Raw genomic sequence first — 22,692 nt, forward strand, 5'->3', positions numbered from 1 at the left:
AGATAGATAGGTTCTTGATTAATAAGGGGATCAGGAGTTATGGGGAAAAGGCAGGAGAATGGGGATGGGAAAAAAAAAAATCAGCCATGATTGAATGATGGAGCAGACTCGATGGGCCGAATGGCCTAATTCTGCTCCTATGTCTTATGGTCTTGTAGGGTTGTCTTTTACATGAGTAATCTTTGAGGGGCTGAAATCCATCATCTCGCTGATACAGATTTGCCAAATCAGAGACTGGTCCTGCCAACCTTGCACCCCAAATGTGGCGCAAAAGAACCAAAAAGTATTTTTATTATTGATCTTGTAAAATAAATAAATAATAACTCCCATGGAAACAGACATTAATTTTGTACCCTAAATTCATCAAAAGCAAAACCTATTTTTACAAATTTATGCAATTTCATTTAGTTTCTTTTTCATGGCCAGTTATCTTCACTGACACGGTTTCTCTCCAACTTTGCTCACTATTTGGCTGACTGGCAAGTCAAAATTTATGGGTGTCTCATTGATGTTCCCAAGACCGAGTTTCAATCTGTATCTCTTTTGGCGATGTTTGATTATAAACCGCTGCAATGCGATAAGCATGTCACCAAGTTCTCCTGGCAGATGCTGTGAAATTTTCTGTCGTAGTACAAAATTATTCGCTTTATAAACTTGGTACACCATCGGTGGAATCTGCAATCCCTAATTTTCTTGCTTGTTTCAGAATGAAAATTCAGATAGATCCGCGAGTTCATTCTGGCGATTTTCACTGACATATTTTCAACTTCATTCTGCAACTGCGGCCACGTGCTAGGCTTCCCTCTACGCTTTTACTCTTAGGTATCTGTCCAAACTGTGTAGAGAGCATCCTCCAATCTCCAACGTTCTTCTCCGATAGCTTGATAGCTTTTGCGCAATTATCTGTCTGCTCTGCAATCTCATCCACTTCAAGTCTGAATCGGTTAATGTATCTCCCGTTCATTCTTGAGACCATTTTGCCATATTACAGGGCAAGACTAGCGAGAACACAGCACGAAGCAGTGAGGCAGTAGCCTTGATATCATGTGTCGACACGTGCAGACATGAGAAGATGAACAGTCATCTTCAGTTGTGATATTCTATGATTCCATCAATGAGGCGGCACGGTAGCACAGTGGTTAGCACTGCTGCTTCACAGCTCCAGGGACCTGGGTTCGATTCCCGGCTCGGGTCACTGTCTGTGTGGAGTTTGCACATTCTCCTCGTGTCTGCGTGGGTTTTCTCCGGGTGCTCCGGTTTCCTCCCACAGTCCAAAGATGTGCGGGTTAGGTTGATTGGCCATGATAAAATTGCCCCTTAGTTTCCTGAGATGTGTAGGTTAGAGGGATTAGTGGATAAAATATGTAGGGATATGGGGGTAGGGCCTGGGTGGGATTGTGGTCGGTGCAGACTCGATGGGCCGAATGGCCTCTTTCTGCACTGTAGGATTCTATGATCTATGAGTAGGTTTGCACCAATGCAGGTTTGACTTCAGCAGCGAGCAGGTGTCAAGTACAAAGAGTTTGGACCTTTTAGTCAAAGATCAGGGGTTGACCTTTACGTGAGATCAACCATTACCTGAGTACATACAGTATGCCAAATTGAAAATACAAATTTCACATTCACAGATGAAGACCCACAGAGAACTTTAGGCTGAACAACAGATTCATGGACACCAAATTTTAAGTTATCATGATGTAGCAGGTGCTTTCTAAAACAAAGAACAAAGGAAAGTACAGCACAGGAACAGGCCCTTCGGCCCTCCAAGCCTGATGATCATGATGCCCTAACTAAACTAAAAACTTCTGCCCTTACTCGGTCTGTATCCCTCTATTTCCTCCCTATTCATGTTCCCATCCAGATGCCTCTTAAATGTTGCTAATGTGCCTGCTTCCACCACATCCTCTGACAACGCGTTCCAGGCACCCACCACTCTCCTCGTGAAAAGCTTCCACCGCACATCTCCCTTATAACTTTCCCCCTCTCACGTTGAACCTGTGCCCCCTTGTAGTTGACACTCCCAGCCTGGAAAAAAGCCTCTGACTATCCACCCTGTCTATGCCTCTCATAATTTTGCAGACCTCTATCAGGTCTCCCCTCAGCCTCCGTCTTTCCAGTGAAAATAATCCTAATTTATTCAACCTATCCTCATAGCCAACACCCTCAAGATCAGGCAACATCCTGGTGAACCTTCTTTGCACTCTCGCTAAAGCTTCCTCTGGTAGTGAAGTGACCAGAACTGCACACAATACTCCAAATGGTTTTACATAGCTGCAACACGATTTCCCAACTCTTGTACTCAATGCCCCAGCTGATCAAAGCAAGCATGCCATATGCCTTCTTAAGCACCTTAGCCACCTGTGTCGCCATTTTCAGGTAACTGTGGACCTGCACGCCCAGATCGCTCTGTATGTTAATGTTCCTAAGGGTTCTGCCATTTTCAGTATAATTCACACCTAAATTTGATCCTCCAAAATGCATCACCTTGCATTTGTCTGGATTAAACTCCATCTGCCATTTCTGTGCCCAAGTCTCCAATCTTGTATATCTTGTTGTATCCTCTGACAATCTCCAGCAATATCAACAACACCACCAGCCTTCGTATCATCTGCAAACTTACTAATCAGACACCCCACATTTTCCTCCAGATCATTTATATATACTGTAAACAACAGAGGTCCCAGCACTGATCCCTGGCAAACACCACTAGCTACAGATCTCCATTCTGAAAAACACCCTTCCACTGCTACTCTCTGTCTTCTATAACCAAGCCATTTCTGTATCCACCTATCCAGCCCACCCCGAATCCCATGTGATTTTAGTTTTTGTACCAATTTGCCATATAGGACCTTGTCAAACGCAATACTAAAGTCCGTATAAACTACTGTAAGAAGTCTCACAACACCAGGTTTATTTGGAATCACGAGCTTTCGGAGCGCTCACCTGATGAGGGAGCAGCGCTCGGGAAGCTCATGATTCTAAATAAACTTGGAGAATGTTGTTCCCTTGTTTAAGGGGAGGGGGGAAGCAGGGATAATCCAGGAAATTATAGGCCGGTGAGCCTGATGTCAATGGTGGGGAAGCTTTTGAAGAAGATACTGAGGGACAGTATACACATTTGGAAGAAAATGGACTAGTTAGCGACAGGCAGCATGGAGCTATTCTCCAGTCCTCTGGAACCTTGCCTGTAGTCAAAGAGGATGTGAAGATAAGAGCAGGATGGTACACATTTCCACTAATCATAGCCTTTAATAGCAGAGATCAATTAATTCAGCATTGCAAGCAGACATTCAAATTTAAACTCCAAAACCCCAAGGGCATCTGTATTACATATACTGGTGAGGAATAATGTGGAACTTAGTATCACAGGGAGTCATTGACACCAATTGTATAGAGACACACACCAAGGGGAAGCTGACAGAATATATACTGACAGAACTGGATGAGAAGAGGCTCAAATGGAGCATAAATACAGGCATAGACTTAATGAGCCAAATGGTCTGTTTCTGTGTTGTACATTCTATATAATTTTTTTTTTCAACAGATAACACTCACTTGGCATTCCTAATGTGTTCCTAAAGAAACGGCGTGTTAAACGGAATTGTGCTAAGTAAAAATCACTTTCATAGAATCATAAAATCCCTACAGTGCAGAAAGAGGCCATTTGGCCCATCGGGTCTGCATCGACCACAATCCCACCCAGGCCCTACCCCCATGTCCCTACATATTTCCCCACTAACCCATGCATCTCAGAAGACAGAGGCAACTTTAGCATGCTCAATCAACCTAACCCGCACATCTTTGGACTATAAAATCTTTGGATATAAAATTATGTCTAACCTATAATTTTTACATTAAACTTATTGGCTGCCTTGAAACTAAATAGCCCAAAAATCATCTTTCAGCTTAGTACTCCTCTTAGTTCATAATCCTTACTAACAGGCCCCTCACTTCCCCACCATCGCTAGGCTCTCCTTCTTGCCACTTCTCCCGACCCCCTCATTCTCTCCCACTTGCCACTTCTTTACCACCTCACTGCTCCGTTCACTCCCATCCCTCTCCCGTTGCCCTTTGTTGCTTCCTGCTCACTGCCCCTCCCCAAGCCACTGCCAGCAAGAGGGAAGCAGCAAGGGGATTGGGAGATAGAGGCAGTGAGCAAGAAGGAGCATAGAGATCAGAAGAGGAGGTGGTTTGTTAAAACAAGGAACAGACCAAGAATGTGCAATTACAACACAGTACATGCACAGTAACCATGCTAAATCAAAAACGGAGTCAGTACTATCTGGGTAAAATTCATCATTTATAAACTGCGCTAAAACAAAAACATGCTATTAGAATGCACTCTAAATGGGAGAATAACTACGTATAATAATTCAAATGAAATGTTTTATTACACTAGCTGCCACACACATTAAACACCTTTCCCCAGCTTCTTCCAACCTCACCTCCAAAAACAACTTTTGTGACCTCTTTGCCACAAAAGCTGAAACTAGCAGTCGGTGCCAAATCCTTCCCTTCCTGTCCAAACCAAGTGACTGCTCAGGTCCTCCTACTCTCCAACCCTGCAATATGCTGCAAAGCACTTAACCACATGTTGGACTTGAGGTCATGTTAAATCATGGCCTTATAACACAAGACAGGAAATTCTTAATTAGTTATACAATTACAGAACAGAAGTCATTCAACCCATCACAGCTGTGTCAATAAGAAAATAAGAACATAATCGGAACAGATACATCCCCTTGAGCCTACACCAAGATTATGGCTCATCTTCTACCACAACTTCACTTTCCAATCCTAACCCCACATCTCTTGATTACCTTGGTGTCCAAAAAACTACTGATCTCGGTGTTGAATATACTCAATGTTTGAGCTTCCACTGTCCTCTCAGTTAAGAAGTCCAACGATATCCAGAGTGAATCAATTTCTTCTAATTTGTCCAAAATGATTGAACCCTTCTCTTGAAATTGTAAACCCTAGGCTTCTAGACTGTCCAGCCAAGGATAAACAGCGTTGCAGAATTTACCCGTCAAGCTCTCCCAGAATCGGATAGATGTCAAAGAGATCACTTCTCTTCCTTCCAAATTTAAGACAATAAAATTCCTTTCATTGCTCATAAGATAATTGCCTCATCCCAGAAATCAATCTAGTGAACCTTTGCTGCAACCCTTAGCAGGCAAATATGTCCTTTCTTACGTGTGGAGACTAAAATAGTGTACACAGTACTTTCGGTGTGGTCTCACAAAGTCCTGTACAATTGTAGCATTTGTTTTTATTCTAAATGCCTGGCAATAATGACTAACATCCAATTTGTCTTTGAGTTGCTTGTTGTATCTGCATGTTAACTTTCTGTGATTTGTTAACAAGGGCTCTCAAATCCCTCCAAATACCAACATTTGCTAGTCTTTCATCTTTTAAAAATGATGTGGCGATGCCGGCGTTGGACTGGGGTGGGCACAGTAAGAAGTCTCACAAACACCAGGTTAAAGTCCAACAGGTTTATTTGGTAGCACGAGCTTTCGGAGCGCTGCTCTTGCATCAGGTGAGTGAAGAGGCAACGCTTCGAAAGCTCGCGCTCCTGAAAAAAGCCTGTTGGACTTCAACCTGGTGTTGTGCTACTTCTTACTGTATCTTTTAAAAATGTCAGCTTTTATGTTCATCCCATCAAAGCGAATAATTTCACTTTTCCCCCACGATATACTCAAAATGCAACGTTATTGGTCACTCACTTAACCTATCAATCTCATTGCACCCTGTTTGTGCCCTCCTCACAGAGCGTTTTCCCACTTATCTTTGTAATATCAGCTAATTCACATTACACACAGTCCCCTCAGATAAGTTACTGATACAGATTGGAAATAGCTGAGGCCTCAGCACTGATCGTTGCAGCACCCCACTGGTTACAATCTGCCAATCCAAAAATGACACCTCGCTACTTTCTGTTTTCTGTCAGTTAACAAATCCTCATCCAGGCCAACGCATGGTCCCAAATCCCCAATCTTGTGTAACAATCTCGGGTGGCACCTTATCGAATGCTTTTGAAAATCCAAATTTGCTACAGCTGCTGATGCCCCTGCATCCATCCTACTAGTTACAGCCTCAAAAAACTCTAAATTGTCAAATCATGACTTCCCTTTAATTAACTCTGCCGAATCTGATTATAATTTTCAAAGCACCCTATTATCACATCCCTAATTTGCTGCTGTGCAACTGTGACTACGGCATCCAATCCCATCTCCCACTTATTTTTCCTGTATAAATCGTAGAAATTAAAGTGCATGTACAACTGAGATCTATTATTTGTGTGGTAAGTGTGCACCTGCTGTGGTCAAACTGATAAATAGCTGTTGGTCTGACTGTGGAAGTTAAAATGCTCGGATTGAAGTTTCATGGCTTGGGAGCTAAATTGTGCGGAAGTTAAACTGTTCAAATTAAAGTTTCATGCCTTCTCTGTAACAGGAGTGGAAAATGTTTATCAGTATACTGATCTTCAAAGGAGTCAGTGTCTGCTATTTCAGCATGAATAGGCTAATCTTCATCTGCGTAGGCCCCATAACATTCTGCTTTTCAGCCTTCATCAGAGGATGAGCAAGATCAGAGTTTTCCATAACAAATACCAAAGGCAAGATATGGGGGTATGCTATGCAAATGAAGGATTAGCAGAAGTCAGTTTTTCATCGAATGAGAAAGCGCGAAAAGCCTGGATTTAATTGGCGAATATGTATGCAAATGAAGGATTAGAAAAATTGCTTGTTTCTGATTTGCTGTAATTGACTATAATTGCTCGGTTGTTTTTCTGTAACTTCAGAAACACTTGCAGGACAACTGTAAGGTGGTCCTCCTTGTGCACAAGTTATTAAAGGCCTTGTATTGGATTACGCATGGCGTCTCGCACTGTTTGGACTCAAGTCAACTAAGAGTGCCTAAGGTTTCTGGTACCCAGGATCTCTGGACAACGGGTCTGTTCACTTTTTCAAGTTCCAATGAACGTTGAAATTTGTTTCCTGTGCAATAAAAAAGGAACCGCAAGATTGCTCATACCAAGGATATTATTTCTACAATAGATGACATGACTTTGAATTACAAGACACTACCATATCTGCCATAAACTGTGCTAAGATGGTCTCTCAGTTTCTATCCACTTTCAAATATGAGTGCAGACATACAAGTGATCCTTTAAAAGAAAATTAAAAATAAGCACTTTTACCCTATATTTATCCCCTCAGGGATGAGTCTTTGCCAACCACATAACATGCCATATTGCACTGATGGAAGCAAAAAACTTTTTGATACCAGTTTAAGCATTGTGTCTATTCCCTCCAGTCGAACTTCAGCTCTCTCCAGCTGCAAAAGCAAACAATAGATCAATAAATATTTGGAACTTGTCCTCAAGTTGAAGAATTGTAACAGTAAGTTAAATCTTCTCAATATTGTAACCTTACAATAAAATCTGCCTCACCTGTTTTAAGAGACATTTTCTCATTTTCTCCACATCTATTGGCTCTTCCTTCAACGCAAAGTCAAGTATATTTGCCATCAATGCAGATTGTGGGAAGGAACTCTGAACATTGTGTTTTAGCCATTTGTATCTGTGAACACTTGTTACAGAAGAAAGAAGGGGTTGCCACTTATCCTGAATCACAACACAGAATAAATCATTTAAATTAGAATGGCATGTTATTTACAGAATTAAGATACAAAATTTCAAAAGTACATGAGTTTGTCTGCAGCCAAATATATTTGCCATTTTTTTTTTAATCCCTTCAGGGCATGCGGGCATTGCTGTCCGGGCCTGCGTTTATTACCCATCCCTAATTGCCCTTGAACTGAGTGGTTTTCTCGGCCATTTCAGAGTCAATCAACTAGATTGCTGTGGGTCTGGAATTACATGTAGGCCAGATCAAGAGTGGCTGATTTCCTTCCCTAAAGGACATTAGCGAACGAGATGACTTTTTACAACAATCGACAATGGTTTCATGGTGATCAATAGACTTTTAATTCCAGATTGTTATTGAATTCAAATTTTACCATCTGCCATGGTGAGATTCGAACCCACCACGGCAGATGGTGACAATACCACTACGCCATCGCCTCCCCATAATAGTATATCAAGTCTCCAAGAACACCTGAATTGGAATGAGTGAGAAAAAAGGCTGAATGCACAGAACATAAAGAAAGATAAAAAGATGTGCAATTAAAATAAGAGAGTGTATGTAGAGAAGAGGAAAAAGGCAAGAAAGATCTACTCAGTTTGATTCTGAAACAAGAAAGAATTAAAATAGTTGAAGAATACAAATTAAACCTAATTTAGTTGACCGTAAAATATAAAAAGTATTATTTTTCAGAATGATATACGCTGATATACTTTCACCATTTGTTTCCAAACTCACAAATTTCAGACACGATGACAACTTCGAGGTTTATAAACCACATAGTATACGTGAAGCAGGAGGAGGCCATTCGGCCTTTCGAGTCTGCTCCGCTTTTCATTATGATCATGGTTGATCATCAAATTCAATATCCTGATCTCCCCTTCCCCCCCATATCCTTTGATCCTTTCAGCCCCAAGAGCTATATCTAATTTCTTCTTAAAATCAGCCTCAACTACATTCTGTGGTAGTGAATTCCACACATTCACCACCCACTGGGTGAAATTTCTCCTCACCTCTGTTCTAAAAGGTTAACTCCTTATCCTTAAACTATGACTCCTAGTTCTAGACTAGGGTAGATTCAGAAAGAATGTTCCCAATCTAACTCTGTTAGAATTTTATACGTTTCTATGAGATCCCCTCTCACTCTTCCAAACTGCAGTGAATATAATCCTAATCGATTTAGTCTCTCATATGACAGACCTGCCATCCCAGGCATCAGCCTGGTAAACCTTCGCTGTACTCACTTTATAGCAAGGACATCCTTCCTCAGATAAGGACACCATTCTCACCTTTGATTTCACTGGCATGGCTTTTTTATCCACACCTCCAGGACTAAGTGGCACAACGCAAGAATCTTCTATATCACTCTCACTGTTTTCAATCTTGGATTCTTCCACATCAGCAGATTCAGACTTCTTTGGAACTGTGAAGAGTAGCCACATAGTCAGCACTGTGAACAGGCTCAGAGAAGAGACCACAGGTCATTTTCCATAAAAGGGACCAAAGTTTATTTTAAAAATACACAAACAAAAAGCCAGGGTGCATCAGAACATAAAGAAACTGAAGCACATTCACAATCATCATCATAAATATTCAACGTGGGCTAAAGATGTGCGATTTTATTTTAAAATTACAAGTCAAATATAACAAGACTCATGAATGCAATACTTCTGCATTAAAAAAATTAATACAAACATCAGGCAATATTAATTCAAATGTGCAAATCATGAAAATTCTTGAGCCAGGTTTTTGGTGGCAGAATTGCAGGAAAGTGAACTCGACTATCTGAACCTTAGTTTCAACTGATGCTATCATGGAGTATTAGGTATTCATAGAATCATAGAAACCCTGCAGTGCAGAAGGAGGCCATTCGGCCCATTGAGTCTGCACTGACACTGACAACAATCCCACCCAGGCCCTATCCCCGCTTAGTTACTCTTACCCTTAGTTAGAATCCCTCTAACTTCTCACATCCCGGGACATTAAGGGTTAATTTTAATGTCCAATGAACCTAATCTGCACATCTTTGGACTGTGGGAGGAAACTGGAGCACCTAGAGGGAACCCATGAAGACACGGGGAAAATGTACAAACTCCACACAGACAGTGACCCAAGTCGGGAATCGAACCCGGGTCCCTGGTGCTAACCATTAGTTAACTAGTAAACTGTAAACTAGTTTACTAGTTTAGTCTGGATTAAGGAGTCCTGCTTACTTGCACAACCTAGTCTGTCAATTAAATCACTAAGCTTGCATCGCTAAAAAAATCTACAGGGTCAATCAATTGCATTTACTTCCTCTCTCACCCAGAAGGTTAAGGTGGTGTTGAAAGACAAAATATTGTTATTATTTTACTAAACCAAATAACTTCTGTAGTTATTTCATGATATTCTTTGCACTCATTTGTCTAAAAGCGGAATGTTTAAATCTAATTTTCAACATCTTAGTTTTTCCAGAAAAAGTACTAAGCGATTAAATGTTTGATTCTCAATGAAGAACTTCAGGCTATACAAAAATAATTTTAAAAATTAATGTTTAAAGTTAATATTAACAAAGATATTGCCATGAAGTTAACTGCACTCCCCTTTTTGAAAAACTGCAATTTTGCTCCTAAAAGTTACTTCAATAAAGTTTATTTTCACTATATTTTGATTAAATGCTGGCCTTTTATTTTTCAAATATATTTTGTGCATGTATATTATGTTAAAAATATGAAGCACACGCGTACACATGATATACAAGTGCAAATATGCAGACTTCATGCGAGCCTTCTGTTTGGGTGATATGTTTTATTTTTCCATCTTCCAAGAGGGATAATTGCTAATTTTGCAGAGGAACATAGAAAATATGCGCAGGGGTAGGCCATTCAGCCCTTCAAGTCTGCTCCACCATTCAACATGATCACGGCTGATCCTCCATCTCAAAACCAGACTCCCGCACCCTCCCCATAGCCCTTGGCACCTTCAGAGTTACCTCTCATCCTCCTCCGTTCACGGATGATTTTCTGGGTGATTTTCCGCCACCGAGGCGATGAGCTTAATAGTTTCAGCTTTGACATAATAGATAGGTCATTACTGACGGCAGGCCGCAGCTCATTGAACAAAAATCGCAGACGTTCAATGACTGGCGCGCACACCTCTTTGTACGAGCGTCCTTGTTCTTGGTGGGTCTAGGTTTTAAACGTACAACAAATCAATCAGGTCGCAATAAATAACATGGTCAACAGGATGGCAACTTGAAAGTAACATTGAAAGTATTAAAGAAGTGGCTGATAAGTGTATATAAAATATATTATTCACCTTTATTAAAGAGCATTTGGCTTGATACACTACTCGACAAACATCACCCACTGATTTCGGTAAAACTCTGAGCTTTCCTTGCTCCACTCCGAGGGCACTTTGATTAATAACAGACAAAGCTGCATGGCCTGAATCAAGATAATACAGGGGAAAAAAAGCACATTAGATTTAAGCCAGAAGGTGAACTCATTTTGTAACAGGAGGTTTAATTCAATGCCTGACAGGAACATGGTTGCGATCAGCAACTCCAAGATCACGGGGAACATATCGAACTGTCAGGAAACAGAGCAAGTTTAAATACTTGATATTTATATTTGTGGGCATTGGGAATAAAGGTAAAAGTTTAAGCTTAATTTGTGTTTTTGTGCTTGTGTGGTAAGAAGACGTTCAAACTTTAGCTGGGTTCATGTTAAACAAAGGTACCTGCCTGTCTGTGGGTTTTTGTTTCACTTTAAACTGTGCCTGCATTGTAATCAAAGATTTGTAATGCAAAAACAATTATAGAGGTAAAAGAAACTAAGCTGTTGCTTAGCAACCAAGGGTCCAAACTGAGAAGCATTAGCACTTGTGGTTCAGTTGGAACCAGGTATCTGAGAAGAAAGCAGCTCTCACAAAAATATGCCAGCATAGGCAGGACAATGGAGTAAGGAGCAGAAAGTAAGTCCCATAGCTAAAGAATAAATAGTTCTAGAAACCAGGAGATAAAAAGAAAGGTTCCAGGGATACTGAAGTCAAAGGGACTAGAAGCACAACTGAAACAAGGTATCATTCGCTAAAGTTGAAGAAACAGGCAAAAAAAGGCTCCCAGTTAAAGACAGAGCTGCATGACGAAGACTTGGCAAGGCCGGCTAGTGAGAAACCAGACATCTGAAGTAATCCTTAGGTTGGTGACACCTTAATACAGCCGGTGAAGCAGTGGTGTTCTGCTGGCCTGGTTGGGTACCTGAAAGCTTTTATGGAAGCTTGAATGCATGTGGCAATTCAGAGCAGAGGAAAGCAGAGGGGAGAGGTTGAAATCCTGGATGCGGATCTTTGGTGAAGGCATCTGAGAGAAAGACTTATGTGGGACAAGATTTCCAAATATGTTCTTCAAGAGTGGAGTTTGGAAATACTCGTGTAGAAGTCAGAGTTCCAGTGGGAACAATGAGTAACAGTGTTGGAGGCATCAGGGGAGATTTGATGAGAAATACACAGAAGTTGGAGTGGCACCTTTCAAAGTATGTTTGACCACATGTCGCCTATTGGTTTACATGGATTACTGAGAACATTAGAGCATAAAATATTTTGTAACTTGTGTAATCCTTTTGGATCTGTGTGTATCTGTGAAGGGGTCGTTTGAATTAAGGAGTAATGTACTATGGTTAATCGTTCTTTTGTTAAAAGTTAATCGGCAGTCCAGTAACTCTGTTCACCTATGTCTCTGAACAAAAAATAAAAGTTACGACCTATTGAGCCAGAGTTTTGCTCTGGGATCTCTAACAGATGCACCATAGAAAGCATTCTTTCTGGTTGTATCACTGCTTGGTATGGCTCCTGCTCTGCCCAAAGCCACAAGGAACTACAAAAGGTCGTGAATGTAACCCAATCCATCACGCAAACCAGTCTCCCATCCATTGACTCTGCGTACACTTCCCGCTGCCTCGGCAAAGCAGCCAGCATAATTAAGGACCCCACGCACCCCAGACATTCTCTCTTCTTCCGTCGGGAAAAAGATACAAAAGTCTGAGATCACGTACCAACCGACTCAAGAACAGCTTCTTCCCTGCTGCTGTCAGACTTTTGAATGGACTTACCTTGCATTAAGCTGATTTTTCTCTACACCCTAGCTATGACTGGAACACTACATTCTGTGCACTCTCATTTCCTTCTCTATGAACGGTATGCTTTGTCTGTATAGTGCGCAAGAAACAATACTTTTCACTGTATGCTAATACATGTGACAATAATAAATCAAATCAAATATACAAGCCAATTACATGAATAAAAGAACCACATAGACGGGAAGAGAGAAATGGCAATATTACAAATCAGTAAGGACATTGCGCTGCAGTCTCAAATAGCAGAGAATAAGAAGTGAAAAGTGCTTTGATAGCTCTAGATATTTAACGTAAATAATAAGGGTTAAAAGATTGGAAGATGAGATCTGTTCAGACCTAAAAATGCCTGCCACCTGCAAAAAAATGATTCTGACATTGGTTTTTAAGACTCATCAGAGGTTCAGCATATGCATACAAATTATTAAAACTGATGCTACTTTCAGGAACAGGAGTTTCAGAGTTAGCAAAGGGTCAAACCTAAATCCTGGTGCTTCAGGAGACAGCACAACAGCAATCGCCCTACGTCTTCCACGGGATGCTCAGGAGGGAAAGTGATCGGTGTAGTCAGGTGACACTGCTTGCAATAGCGTTCTATTTGGCACAAGAAATCCTGCCAATGGAACATAAGCAAGTCAATATAAACAAAATAATACAGGAACAGTGGTATTAAACAAAAAGATGATTTATAGAACAGTGCACAAAATTCCACTCAATCAAAAAATTCAGCAAAACTGTTCCTATGATATTCTATGATTCTATGATCAGAAGTTTCTACTCAGTTTTACTTTTTTTTTTACATAATTTGTTTGAGCAAACAAAAGTTAGATCTTACATTCCTTTTTAAAGGGAAAATTAAAGTTTCAACTTCTATAATGTAGCTCACTGGAGCAGAAGGCTCCACAAATATCCCCATCCTCATTCATGGGGGAGTCCAACACATAAGTGCAAAAGATAAGGCTGAAGCATTTGCAACAATCTTCAGCCATAAGCGCCGAGTAGATGATCCATCTCATCCTCCTCCGGAGGTCCCCAACATCACAGATGCCAGTCTTCAGCCAATTTGATTCACTCAACGCAACATCAAAAAACAGCTGAAGACACTGGATACTGCAACAGCTATTAGGGCCTGACAATATTCCAGCAACAGCACTAACGATTTGTGCTCCAGAGTTTACCTTGCGCTGAGCCAAGCTGTTCCAGTACATTACAACACCCGGCAATGTGGAAAATTGCCCAGTTATTTCCTGTACACACAAAGCAGGACAAATCCAACAATGTCAATTACTACCCCATCTGTCGATTCCTGATCATCAGCAAAGCTATGGAAGAAGTCATCAACAATTGCTTGGCAATAATCTGCTCACTGCTCAGCTTGGCTTCCCTCAAGGTCACTCAGCTCCTGACCTCATTACAGTCTTGGCTCAAACAAGGACAAATGAGCTGAAATCTAGATGTTAGGTGAGAGTGATCACCCCTGACATCAAGGCAGCATTTGATAATGTGGCATCAAGGAGTCCGAGCAAAACTGGAGTCAATGGGAACCGGGGGAAATTCTCCACTGGTTGGGATCATACCTGGCACAAAGGAAGATGGTTGAGGTTATTAGAGGTGAATCATCTCAGCTCCAAGAATCACTGCAGGAGCTCCTCAGGGTCATATCCGAGGCCCAACCATCTTCAGCTGCTTCCTTCCTTCATTAGGTCAGAAGTGGGGATGTATGTTCAGCACCATTTGCAAATCCTCAGATACGAAAGCAGTCTACTTCCAAATGCAGCAAGACTAATACAATCTTCAAGCTGACAGTGACAAGTAACATTTGTGACCACATAAATGTCAGGCAACAATCATCTCCAACAAGGGAGAATCTAACCATCGTCCCTTGACATTCAGTGGCATTACCATGCTGAATCCCCCACTATCAATATCCTGGGAGTTATCACTGACCAGAAATTGAACTATTTATATCCATATAAATACTTTGGCTACAAGAGCAGGTCAAGGGCTAGGAATCCTGCAGCAAGTAACTCAGCCTCTGACTCCCCAAAGCCTGGCCACAATCTACAAGGCACAAGTCAGGAGTTCGATGGAATACTCTCCACTTGTCTGAATGAGTACAGCTCCAACAGCACTCGAGAAGCGCGACACCATCCAGGACAAAGCAGCCCGCTTGATTAGCAACCCACCCACAAATTCACTCTCTCCACCACCGAAGCACAGTGGCAGCAGTGTGTACCATCTAGCAGATGTACTGCAGGAATTCACCAAGGCTCCTTAGACAGCACCTTCCAAGCCCATGACCACTACCATCTAGAAGGACAAGGGGCAGCAGGTACCTGGGAACACCACCAACTGAAGCTTCATGTCCAAGCCACCCAACTACCCTGTCTTGGAAATATACCACTGTTCCTTCAGTGTCACTGGAACTTCCTCCCTAACAGCACGGTGGGTGTACCATGCCAGCAAAGCCCACATCCCGAGGATGAATTTAAAAAAATACTTGGTTTCTCTTTTTTAAAAAGGTGGACTGCCTGAATATATTCTTCCCCCAATCCCATGTCCAAGATACCAATTAGATGCCTTTAGAACATGATAGCCATCTCGTTCACAAAGATCTGTTCGAAATAAGCAGCAGCACGACCACCAACATGCATTTATATAGCACCTTTGACGTAGAGAAATGCTCAACATCACACCAAACTCATCACATTTCTACCACTCTGACAAAGGGTCATCCAGACTCGAAACGTTGGCTCTATTTCCTCTCCACAGATGCTGTCAGACCCGCTGAGATTTTCCAACATTTTCTGTTTTTGTTTCAGATTGCATCATTCGGAGTATTTTGCTTTTATTTTACATTTCTACCACTCTTCAGTTCTGAAGGAGAGTCATATTGGACTCAAAATAATTATTTCCCTCTCCCGCGATGCTGCCAGACCTGCTGAGTTTTCATGGTGGTCATGAAAATACCAGATTATCAAAAAAAAATCTGGTTCGCTAATGTAGTATAAGAGAGGAAATCTGTGTGGTCTGGCTCCTTATAAGACGCCAGATCCATAACAATGTGGTTGACTCTCAACTGCCTTCCGAACGAACTTTCGAGCCACTCAGCTGCATTCAAGAAGGTGGCTCACTACCTTCTCCAGGACTATCAGGGATGGGCAATAATAAACACTGTTCTTGCCAGCAACACTCACATTCCATGAATGAATAAATCATGTCAGTGATACAGGGCAGTGCAAGTTAACTCCCATCTAAGTAGGGTACTTAGAGCACTTAAGAAAGCAAATTACATCATTCAACACATGATATTCAAAGCAGGCTCAATTTCACAGGAGCATCCATAAATTTGTAAGCAACCTTTACATAGACAGCGGCCTAGAGTTTCCACTTGGTATCCACCATGATAACAGCGTATAACCACCTACTAGCGAGTGGGTTGATTGTTTTCTCTGGTGCAAAAGTCAATTTGCCCAAGTACATATTCCAAGCCACATCCCCAGGTCAGGAGAGCAACTTACACCAGTTGCACCTGCTCATGGCTGGGTGCTCCTCAAGATGTGCCCAGAATTTCAGGCACGTCAGTATCAGCCGTTACAACCACAGTGAGCAGCAGTAAATTGAAGCCTTAATCAGGGCAGTTTCACAAACTGATTCTACAATTACTTTAAGTTCAGTTTAAATGAACTCATACTGAAGCGACTGGTCAGCTCTTGTCACACAAGGCCAGCAATCAACTCAAATCACATAAGAACATAAGAAATAGGAACAGGAGTCGGCCATCTCGCCCCTCGAGCCTGCCCCGCCATTCAATAAGATCATGGCTGATCTGAAGTGGATCAGTTCCACTTACCCGCCTGATCCCCATAACCCCTAATTCCCTTACCGATCAGGAATCCATCTATCCGTGATTTAAACATATTCAACGAGGTAGCCTCCACCACTTCAGTGGGCAGAGAATTCCAGAGATTCACCACCCTCTGAGAGAAGAAGTTCCTCCTCAACTCTGTCCTAAACCGACCCCCCTTTATTTTGTGACTGTGCCATCTAGTTTCTCCTGTCGGTTTCCCTCACGGTTTCTCCTGTCCAACCACAGCTTTGAAATATGTACTCCAGGTCTCCTTTCATCCACACAAGAACTTCTGTACAAATTAATACCAAATCTCAATGTTATGTTGCAGAAAGTACAGGTTAACTATTATAAATCTTGGTTAAAAGCAGCAACAGGCACAGTAGGGCTTTTTACCTTGCCTTTGTTTGAAACACGCACCTTTACATTGTGGTCTTGAATGCTGTTGTCTGCAATCGCCTGCAGGAAGGGCTGCGTGTGATCACCGAGGGTTAAATTTCGTACATAGAGTTTGGTCTTGTCTGGAGTGGTGGTGGAGCTGCAATGATCCTCATCTTTCTCCTCGTTGTAGCTGTAATGAATCTGGCTTGTCTGCAAGCCACCAGAGAAAAGGGAAGACTGCAGCCACTCTGTTAAATATAGAAATTGTGTTAATGCTACAAATAACCCCAAATTTTTACATTAATAAAAGAGCTTGATAAGCTCTTTCAAACAGTAACGCAAGCTTAACCTGATAAGTGCTATATTTCTCTCAACTTTCAAAAATAGCTGAAAACCATCCGTGGTTTCTTTTTGCAACCCTCAATTTCACACATCATGCCCTTTGATCAGCATAATGGCAGTCAAGGATGCTGCAAGGCCATCTGGTCAACCTAGTTCCACAGTCATAGAACATAGAACATTACAGCGCAGTACAGGCCCTTCGGCCCTCGATGTTGCGCCGACCTGTGAAACCAATCTAAAGCCCATCTAACCTACACTATTCCAATATCATCCATATGCTTATCCAATGACCATTTAAATGCCCTTAATGTTGGCGAGTCCACTACTGCTGCAGGCAGGGCATTCCACGCCCTTACCATTCTCTGAGTGAAGAACCTACCTCTGACATCTGTCCTATATCTATCACCCCTCAATTTAAAGCTATGTCCCCTCGTGCTAGCCATCACCATCCGAGGAAAAAGGGTCTCACTATCCACCCTATCTAATCCTCTGATCATCTTGTATGCCTCTATTAAGTCACCTCTTAACCTTCTTCTCTCTAACGAAAACAGCCTCAAGTCCCTCAGCCTTTCCTCATAAGACCTTCCCACCATACCAGGCAACATCCTAGTAAATCTCCTCTGCACCCTTTCCAATGCATCCACATCCTTCCTATAATGCGGTGATCAGAACTGTACGCAATACTCCAAGTGCATCCGCACCAGAGTTTTGTACAGCTGCAACATGACCTCCTGGCTCCGAAACTCAATCCCTCTACCAATAAAAGCTAACACTCCGTATACCTTCGTAACAACCCTATCAACGTGGGTGCCAACTTTCATGGATCAATGCACATGGACACAGAGATCTCTCTGCTCATCCACACTACCAAGTATCTTACCATTAGCCCAGTACTCTGTAATCCTGTTACTCCTTCCAAAGTGAATCACCTCACACTTTTCCACATTGAACTCCATTTGCCACCTCTCAGCCCAGCACTGCAGCTTATCTATGTCCCTCTGTAACCTGCAACACCCTTCTGCACTGTCCACAACTCCACCAACTTTAGTGTCATCCGCAAATTTACTAACCCATCCTTCTACGCCCTCATCCAGGTCATTTATAAAAATGACAAACAGCAGTGGTCCCAAAACAGATCCTTGCGGTACACCATTAGTAACTGAACGCCAGGATGAACATTTCCCATCAACCACCACCCTCTGTCTTCTTACAGCTAGCCAATTCCTGATCCAAACCGCTAAATCGCCCTCAATCCCATGCCTCCGTATCTTCTGCAATAGCTTACCATGGGGAAGCTTATCAAATGCTTTACTGAAATCCATATAGACCACATCAACTGCTTTACCCTCATCCACCTCTTTGGTCACCTTCTCAAAGAACTCAATAAGGTTTGTGAGGCACGACCTACCCCTCACAAAACCGTGTTGACTATCCCTAATCAAATTATTCCTTTCTAGATGATAATAAATCCTATCTCTTATAATCCTTTCCAAAACTTTGCCCACAACAGAAGTAAGGCTCACTGGTCTATAATTACCAGGGTTGTCTCTACTTCTCTTCTTGAACAAGGGGACAACATTTGCTATCCTCCAGTCTTCTGGCAGCAGGAGACTCCATTTAAACAGGGCAAACTAAGAAAGCCTCGCTGAATGCCACAATGTCCTTATACTTCAACTGATCATCATTGGTTCTGCAACTAACTCTTTTAAAGTTGAAAGTTAAAAGTTTATTTATCAGTCACAAGTAAGGCTTACATTAACACTGCAGTGAAGTCACTGTGAAATTCCCCCTAGTCACCACACTCCAGCGCCTGTTTGGGTCAATCCACTTAACCAGCACATCTTTCGGACTGTGGGAGGAAACCGAAGCACCCGGAGGAAACCCACGCAGACACGGGGAGAACGTGCAAACTCCACATAGACAGTGCCCTAAGCTGGGAATTGAACCCGGGTCTCTGGCGCTGTGAGGCAGCAGTGCTAACCACTGTGCCACCCTTTTTACAGTTAAGCAGAAGGTATCCACCTGACATTCACATACAAAACAAAATCATCGTAGAAACTATACAGTGAGGTCCGAACTGCAAAAGAGCCCAATCTCAAAATTATGAAGCTTATGTTTTGAAGAGCCAAATTTGTAAGACTCAAGACAGAATATTTTAAGCCACGTGACACAGGCAGATGTTCCATCAGAGAAGGAGACATTACCAATAGCAGAGTTAAATCATTTTTATACTTTTGACGCAAAAACATCAGCAATCCTCAAAGTATTATGAAAGCAAGGGCTTTTGTGCATTATGTATTGTCAGCATACTAACTGCCACATTCGATCTCCAGAGATGACAAAGGAGTGCTCATTCCCAAATACGATGCATGTAATCCTAGGAGGAGACCGAGATTCCTTTCTGTGTCTATCAGAGGTGAAGACAAGCTGCCAAGGTCAGGTGTGGTGACCACTTCTTGATCCGGCTATATTGGAGAGACAAGGAAAGAAATTAAAAAGCTATTGAATAGATCAAAAAAACTTACTCAGGTCCGAAGTATGATTAAATGTTTTGTTTACTTTGCTTACATTACAAATAGTAACATATTATGTAATAGAAACTTTCTTAAAAATGGAAATCAAGAACAATTAACCCATTCATTAAAATACTGATGCAACAACGGAATAGATCTTAGCACAGCTTTAACAAATGCTTCTGTACCTCCACATATTGGCCAACACAAAACGCTTGCATTGATTCACGAGTGTCTTCAAACTGGAGGGCAGCTTCCAATGCAACCACTGGATCTTCCCCAGCGAACTGAGCTGAAAGCAAAAGTACCCTGCTATCACCACCATTTAAAATGAAGAAACATTCTACCAGTAACAAGCACACTTCTAAAATATCAACTCTGTTGGCTTTGTCTGGATTAACAATGCAAGCTCATTTATCTGGGACGGGTCCTTTGGGTGAATGGATACTCAATTTAGTTTGTCAGCCTCTTCACAATTGGGATTGATTGTGCTGTTTATGTCTCAACTAATACAAAATAGAGACAAATTTTGAGCACTTCTTCCCCTTCCAAAGGGTTACAGTCTCAAAACAACCACCTCTAGCCACAAGATCGCTGGCCACCTACTTCCCCATCAATGTAATCAAACACACTCTTATCAGCAAAGATGAGGCAAATATGAAGTGGGGAAGAACATAAGAACATAAGAAATAGGAGCAGGAGTAGGCCATCTGGCCCTTCGAGCCTGCCCCGCCATTCAACAAGATCATGGCTGATCTGAAGCGAATCAGTTCCACTTACCCGCCTGCTCCCCATATCCCCTAATTCCCTTATTGATCAGAAAACTATCTACCCGTGATTTAAACTTCTACCCGTGATTTAAACTGAAGACATATAGTATTAATATCTCCACACCTAAAAAGTGGAATCTTCCACGACTCAATAATACAAACAAGGAACACTGGCAGGCAGATCTCATTACATGGGTTCAAAATTCCTATACTTACATGCCCAAAAGTAGGCAAGTAATCTGGTCGACATGTAAATTAAACAGTACCTGTCCCAGGCAAAAGCGAAAAGAAAAAAAAAGTCAATAACTTTAGTAAATTACATTAGTAAAAGTGGCCATAAATTTTAGTGTAGTTTAAATTAAGAATCATGAGAAATTAAAGACATTGACAAGGATTTTCTTTTAAAGAAATAGGACATGGGTGACAAAGTTGTTAAAGCAAAACTACACAAGCAGAGTTAGAACACTCTGTCGCTTGGACTGTCTGATGGGAAAATTGTTCCTTTTCTTCCCTGATCATAATGACCTAAATGGCACAATTTTAATGAACCACAGACTCGAACCATAGCACTCCTACAGTGCAGAAAGAGCCCATTCGACCCATCGAGTCTGCACCGGCTCTCCGACACAACATCCCACACAGACGCTTCCCTCTGCTCTATCCCCGTAACCCCGCACATTTACCATGGCTAATCCACCCAACCTACACATCTTTGGAGTGTGGGAGGAAACCGCAGCACCTGGAGGAAACCTAAACAGATACAAGGAGAATGTCTGTGCGGAGTTTGCACAGTAACCCAAGGCTGGAATTGAACCCGGGTCCCTGGCACTTTGAGGCAGCAGTGCTAACTACTGTGCCACCATGCTGACCTGTGGCTCAGTTAATCAATATTACAGACATATAAATCAGGCTAATTTCTCGCTTGTCCTTTACTAATCATTGGGTACTTGACAACATAAAAATCAATATCTTACACTCTGCATGAGTTTGTTAGCTGCCAATAGCATTGCGAACAGGCACTGTAATTGGGCATCACCACTTTACACCACTATACAAATAGCATCACAGACACCTACAAAGTCAGTAAGTTTGAGTCTACTAATTCCCCACTGAATATGGGTCCATAGCAGAAAGGTTATAATTCTCTGCTAGCCGGCAGTCATGTGTATAAAGAATGGTTAGTGTGGGGAATGGAAATGTTCCACTGGTGCTTTCTTTGCAGTTGGGATGAAGAAATAGTTAGGGCAGAGCAGCAATTGTTTACTGTGTTATCAGATGTTAGTGTGTGGTTGCTTAAGGATGTGCGCTAATGAAGTGCGTACCCCATTATACAGTGGCCAGATACCCCCCAGCCTGCCAAGGATGCCCCCATTCTTAGGGCTCAAGGTGATTTATCATTCCTCTGTTATCACTTTCAGATCGATGACTTTTCATGACAAGTTGCCTCCCCTGCATCAATGCACGAGGAGAACTGCACTCGAATCATGATCTTATTGAATGGCGGGGCAGGCTCGAGGGGCTAGATGGCCTACTCCTGCTCCTATTTCTTATGTTTTCTTATGAATCAACTTATTTTCAACTTGCCCCTCCTGGAATCTTGTAACTATGTCATGGGCACATCTTTCACAACGTTCATGTGTAACAGCATTCTCATGTGGCTTGGCTGAATTCTCGCCCTCTGCAAATTCAGCACCTTCAACATCCTCCTTGTCCAAGGAGACATGTGGCTGCTCCATGTGTCCCTCTGGAAACACCCCCATCCCCTGCTTTACAACCCTAGTTTGTGCAGGGCACAACAATGATGAGGCGGGACACTCTCCAAGGTGAGTAATGGAGCAACCCAGCTGATTCGTCCAACCATCTGAAATACATCTTTAAAGAGGCTAATAGTCTGCTCTATTAAGGACCTTGTTGCTGAATGTGGAGTATTATATGTCTCCTCAGGTACACTCTGGACGATGAACGGCATTATTAGTCATGATTTTAGGGCATACCTCTTACCACCAAGGAGCCAACCCTCTGAACTGAGGGCTGTCAAAGATCTGTGGTGCCTATGAGTGACTTAAAAGCTCC

The 22,692-nt window shown here is 42.1% G+C and overlaps 1 protein-coding gene across 14 annotated transcripts in view; it reads right to left on the minus strand.

Annotated features, from left to right (window-relative positions):
* Positions 1-22,692, minus strand: part of herc2 (HECT and RLD domain containing E3 ubiquitin protein ligase 2) — a 241,926-nt gene that overhangs the window by 121,859 nt on the left and 97,375 nt on the right. For all 14 annotated transcript variants that reach the window (XM_078222434.1, XM_078222433.1, XM_078222442.1 and 11 more), the window contains 9 exons: positions 20,038-20,141; positions 19,651-19,801; positions 17,034-17,242; positions 13,244-13,376; positions 10,950-11,077; positions 10,624-10,819; positions 8,942-9,075; positions 7,460-7,633; positions 7,208-7,344 (listed from right to left, as the gene is read on the minus strand). In XM_078222434.1, coding sequence (XP_078078560.1) covers positions 7,208-7,344; positions 7,460-7,633; positions 8,942-9,075; positions 10,624-10,819; positions 10,950-11,077; positions 13,244-13,376; positions 17,034-17,242; positions 19,651-19,801; positions 20,038-20,141 — 1,366 coding nt within the window. The remainder of the gene's footprint in view (positions 1-7,207; positions 7,345-7,459; positions 7,634-8,941; positions 9,076-10,623; positions 10,820-10,949; positions 11,078-13,243; positions 13,377-17,033; positions 17,243-19,650; positions 19,802-20,037; positions 20,142-22,692) is intronic.

The sequence above is a fragment of the Mustelus asterias genome, chromosome 10 (assembly GCF_964213995.1).
Source record: "Mustelus asterias chromosome 10, sMusAst1.hap1.1, whole genome shotgun sequence".
Classification (NCBI taxonomy): Eukaryota; Metazoa; Chordata; class Chondrichthyes; order Carcharhiniformes; family Triakidae; genus Mustelus; species Mustelus asterias.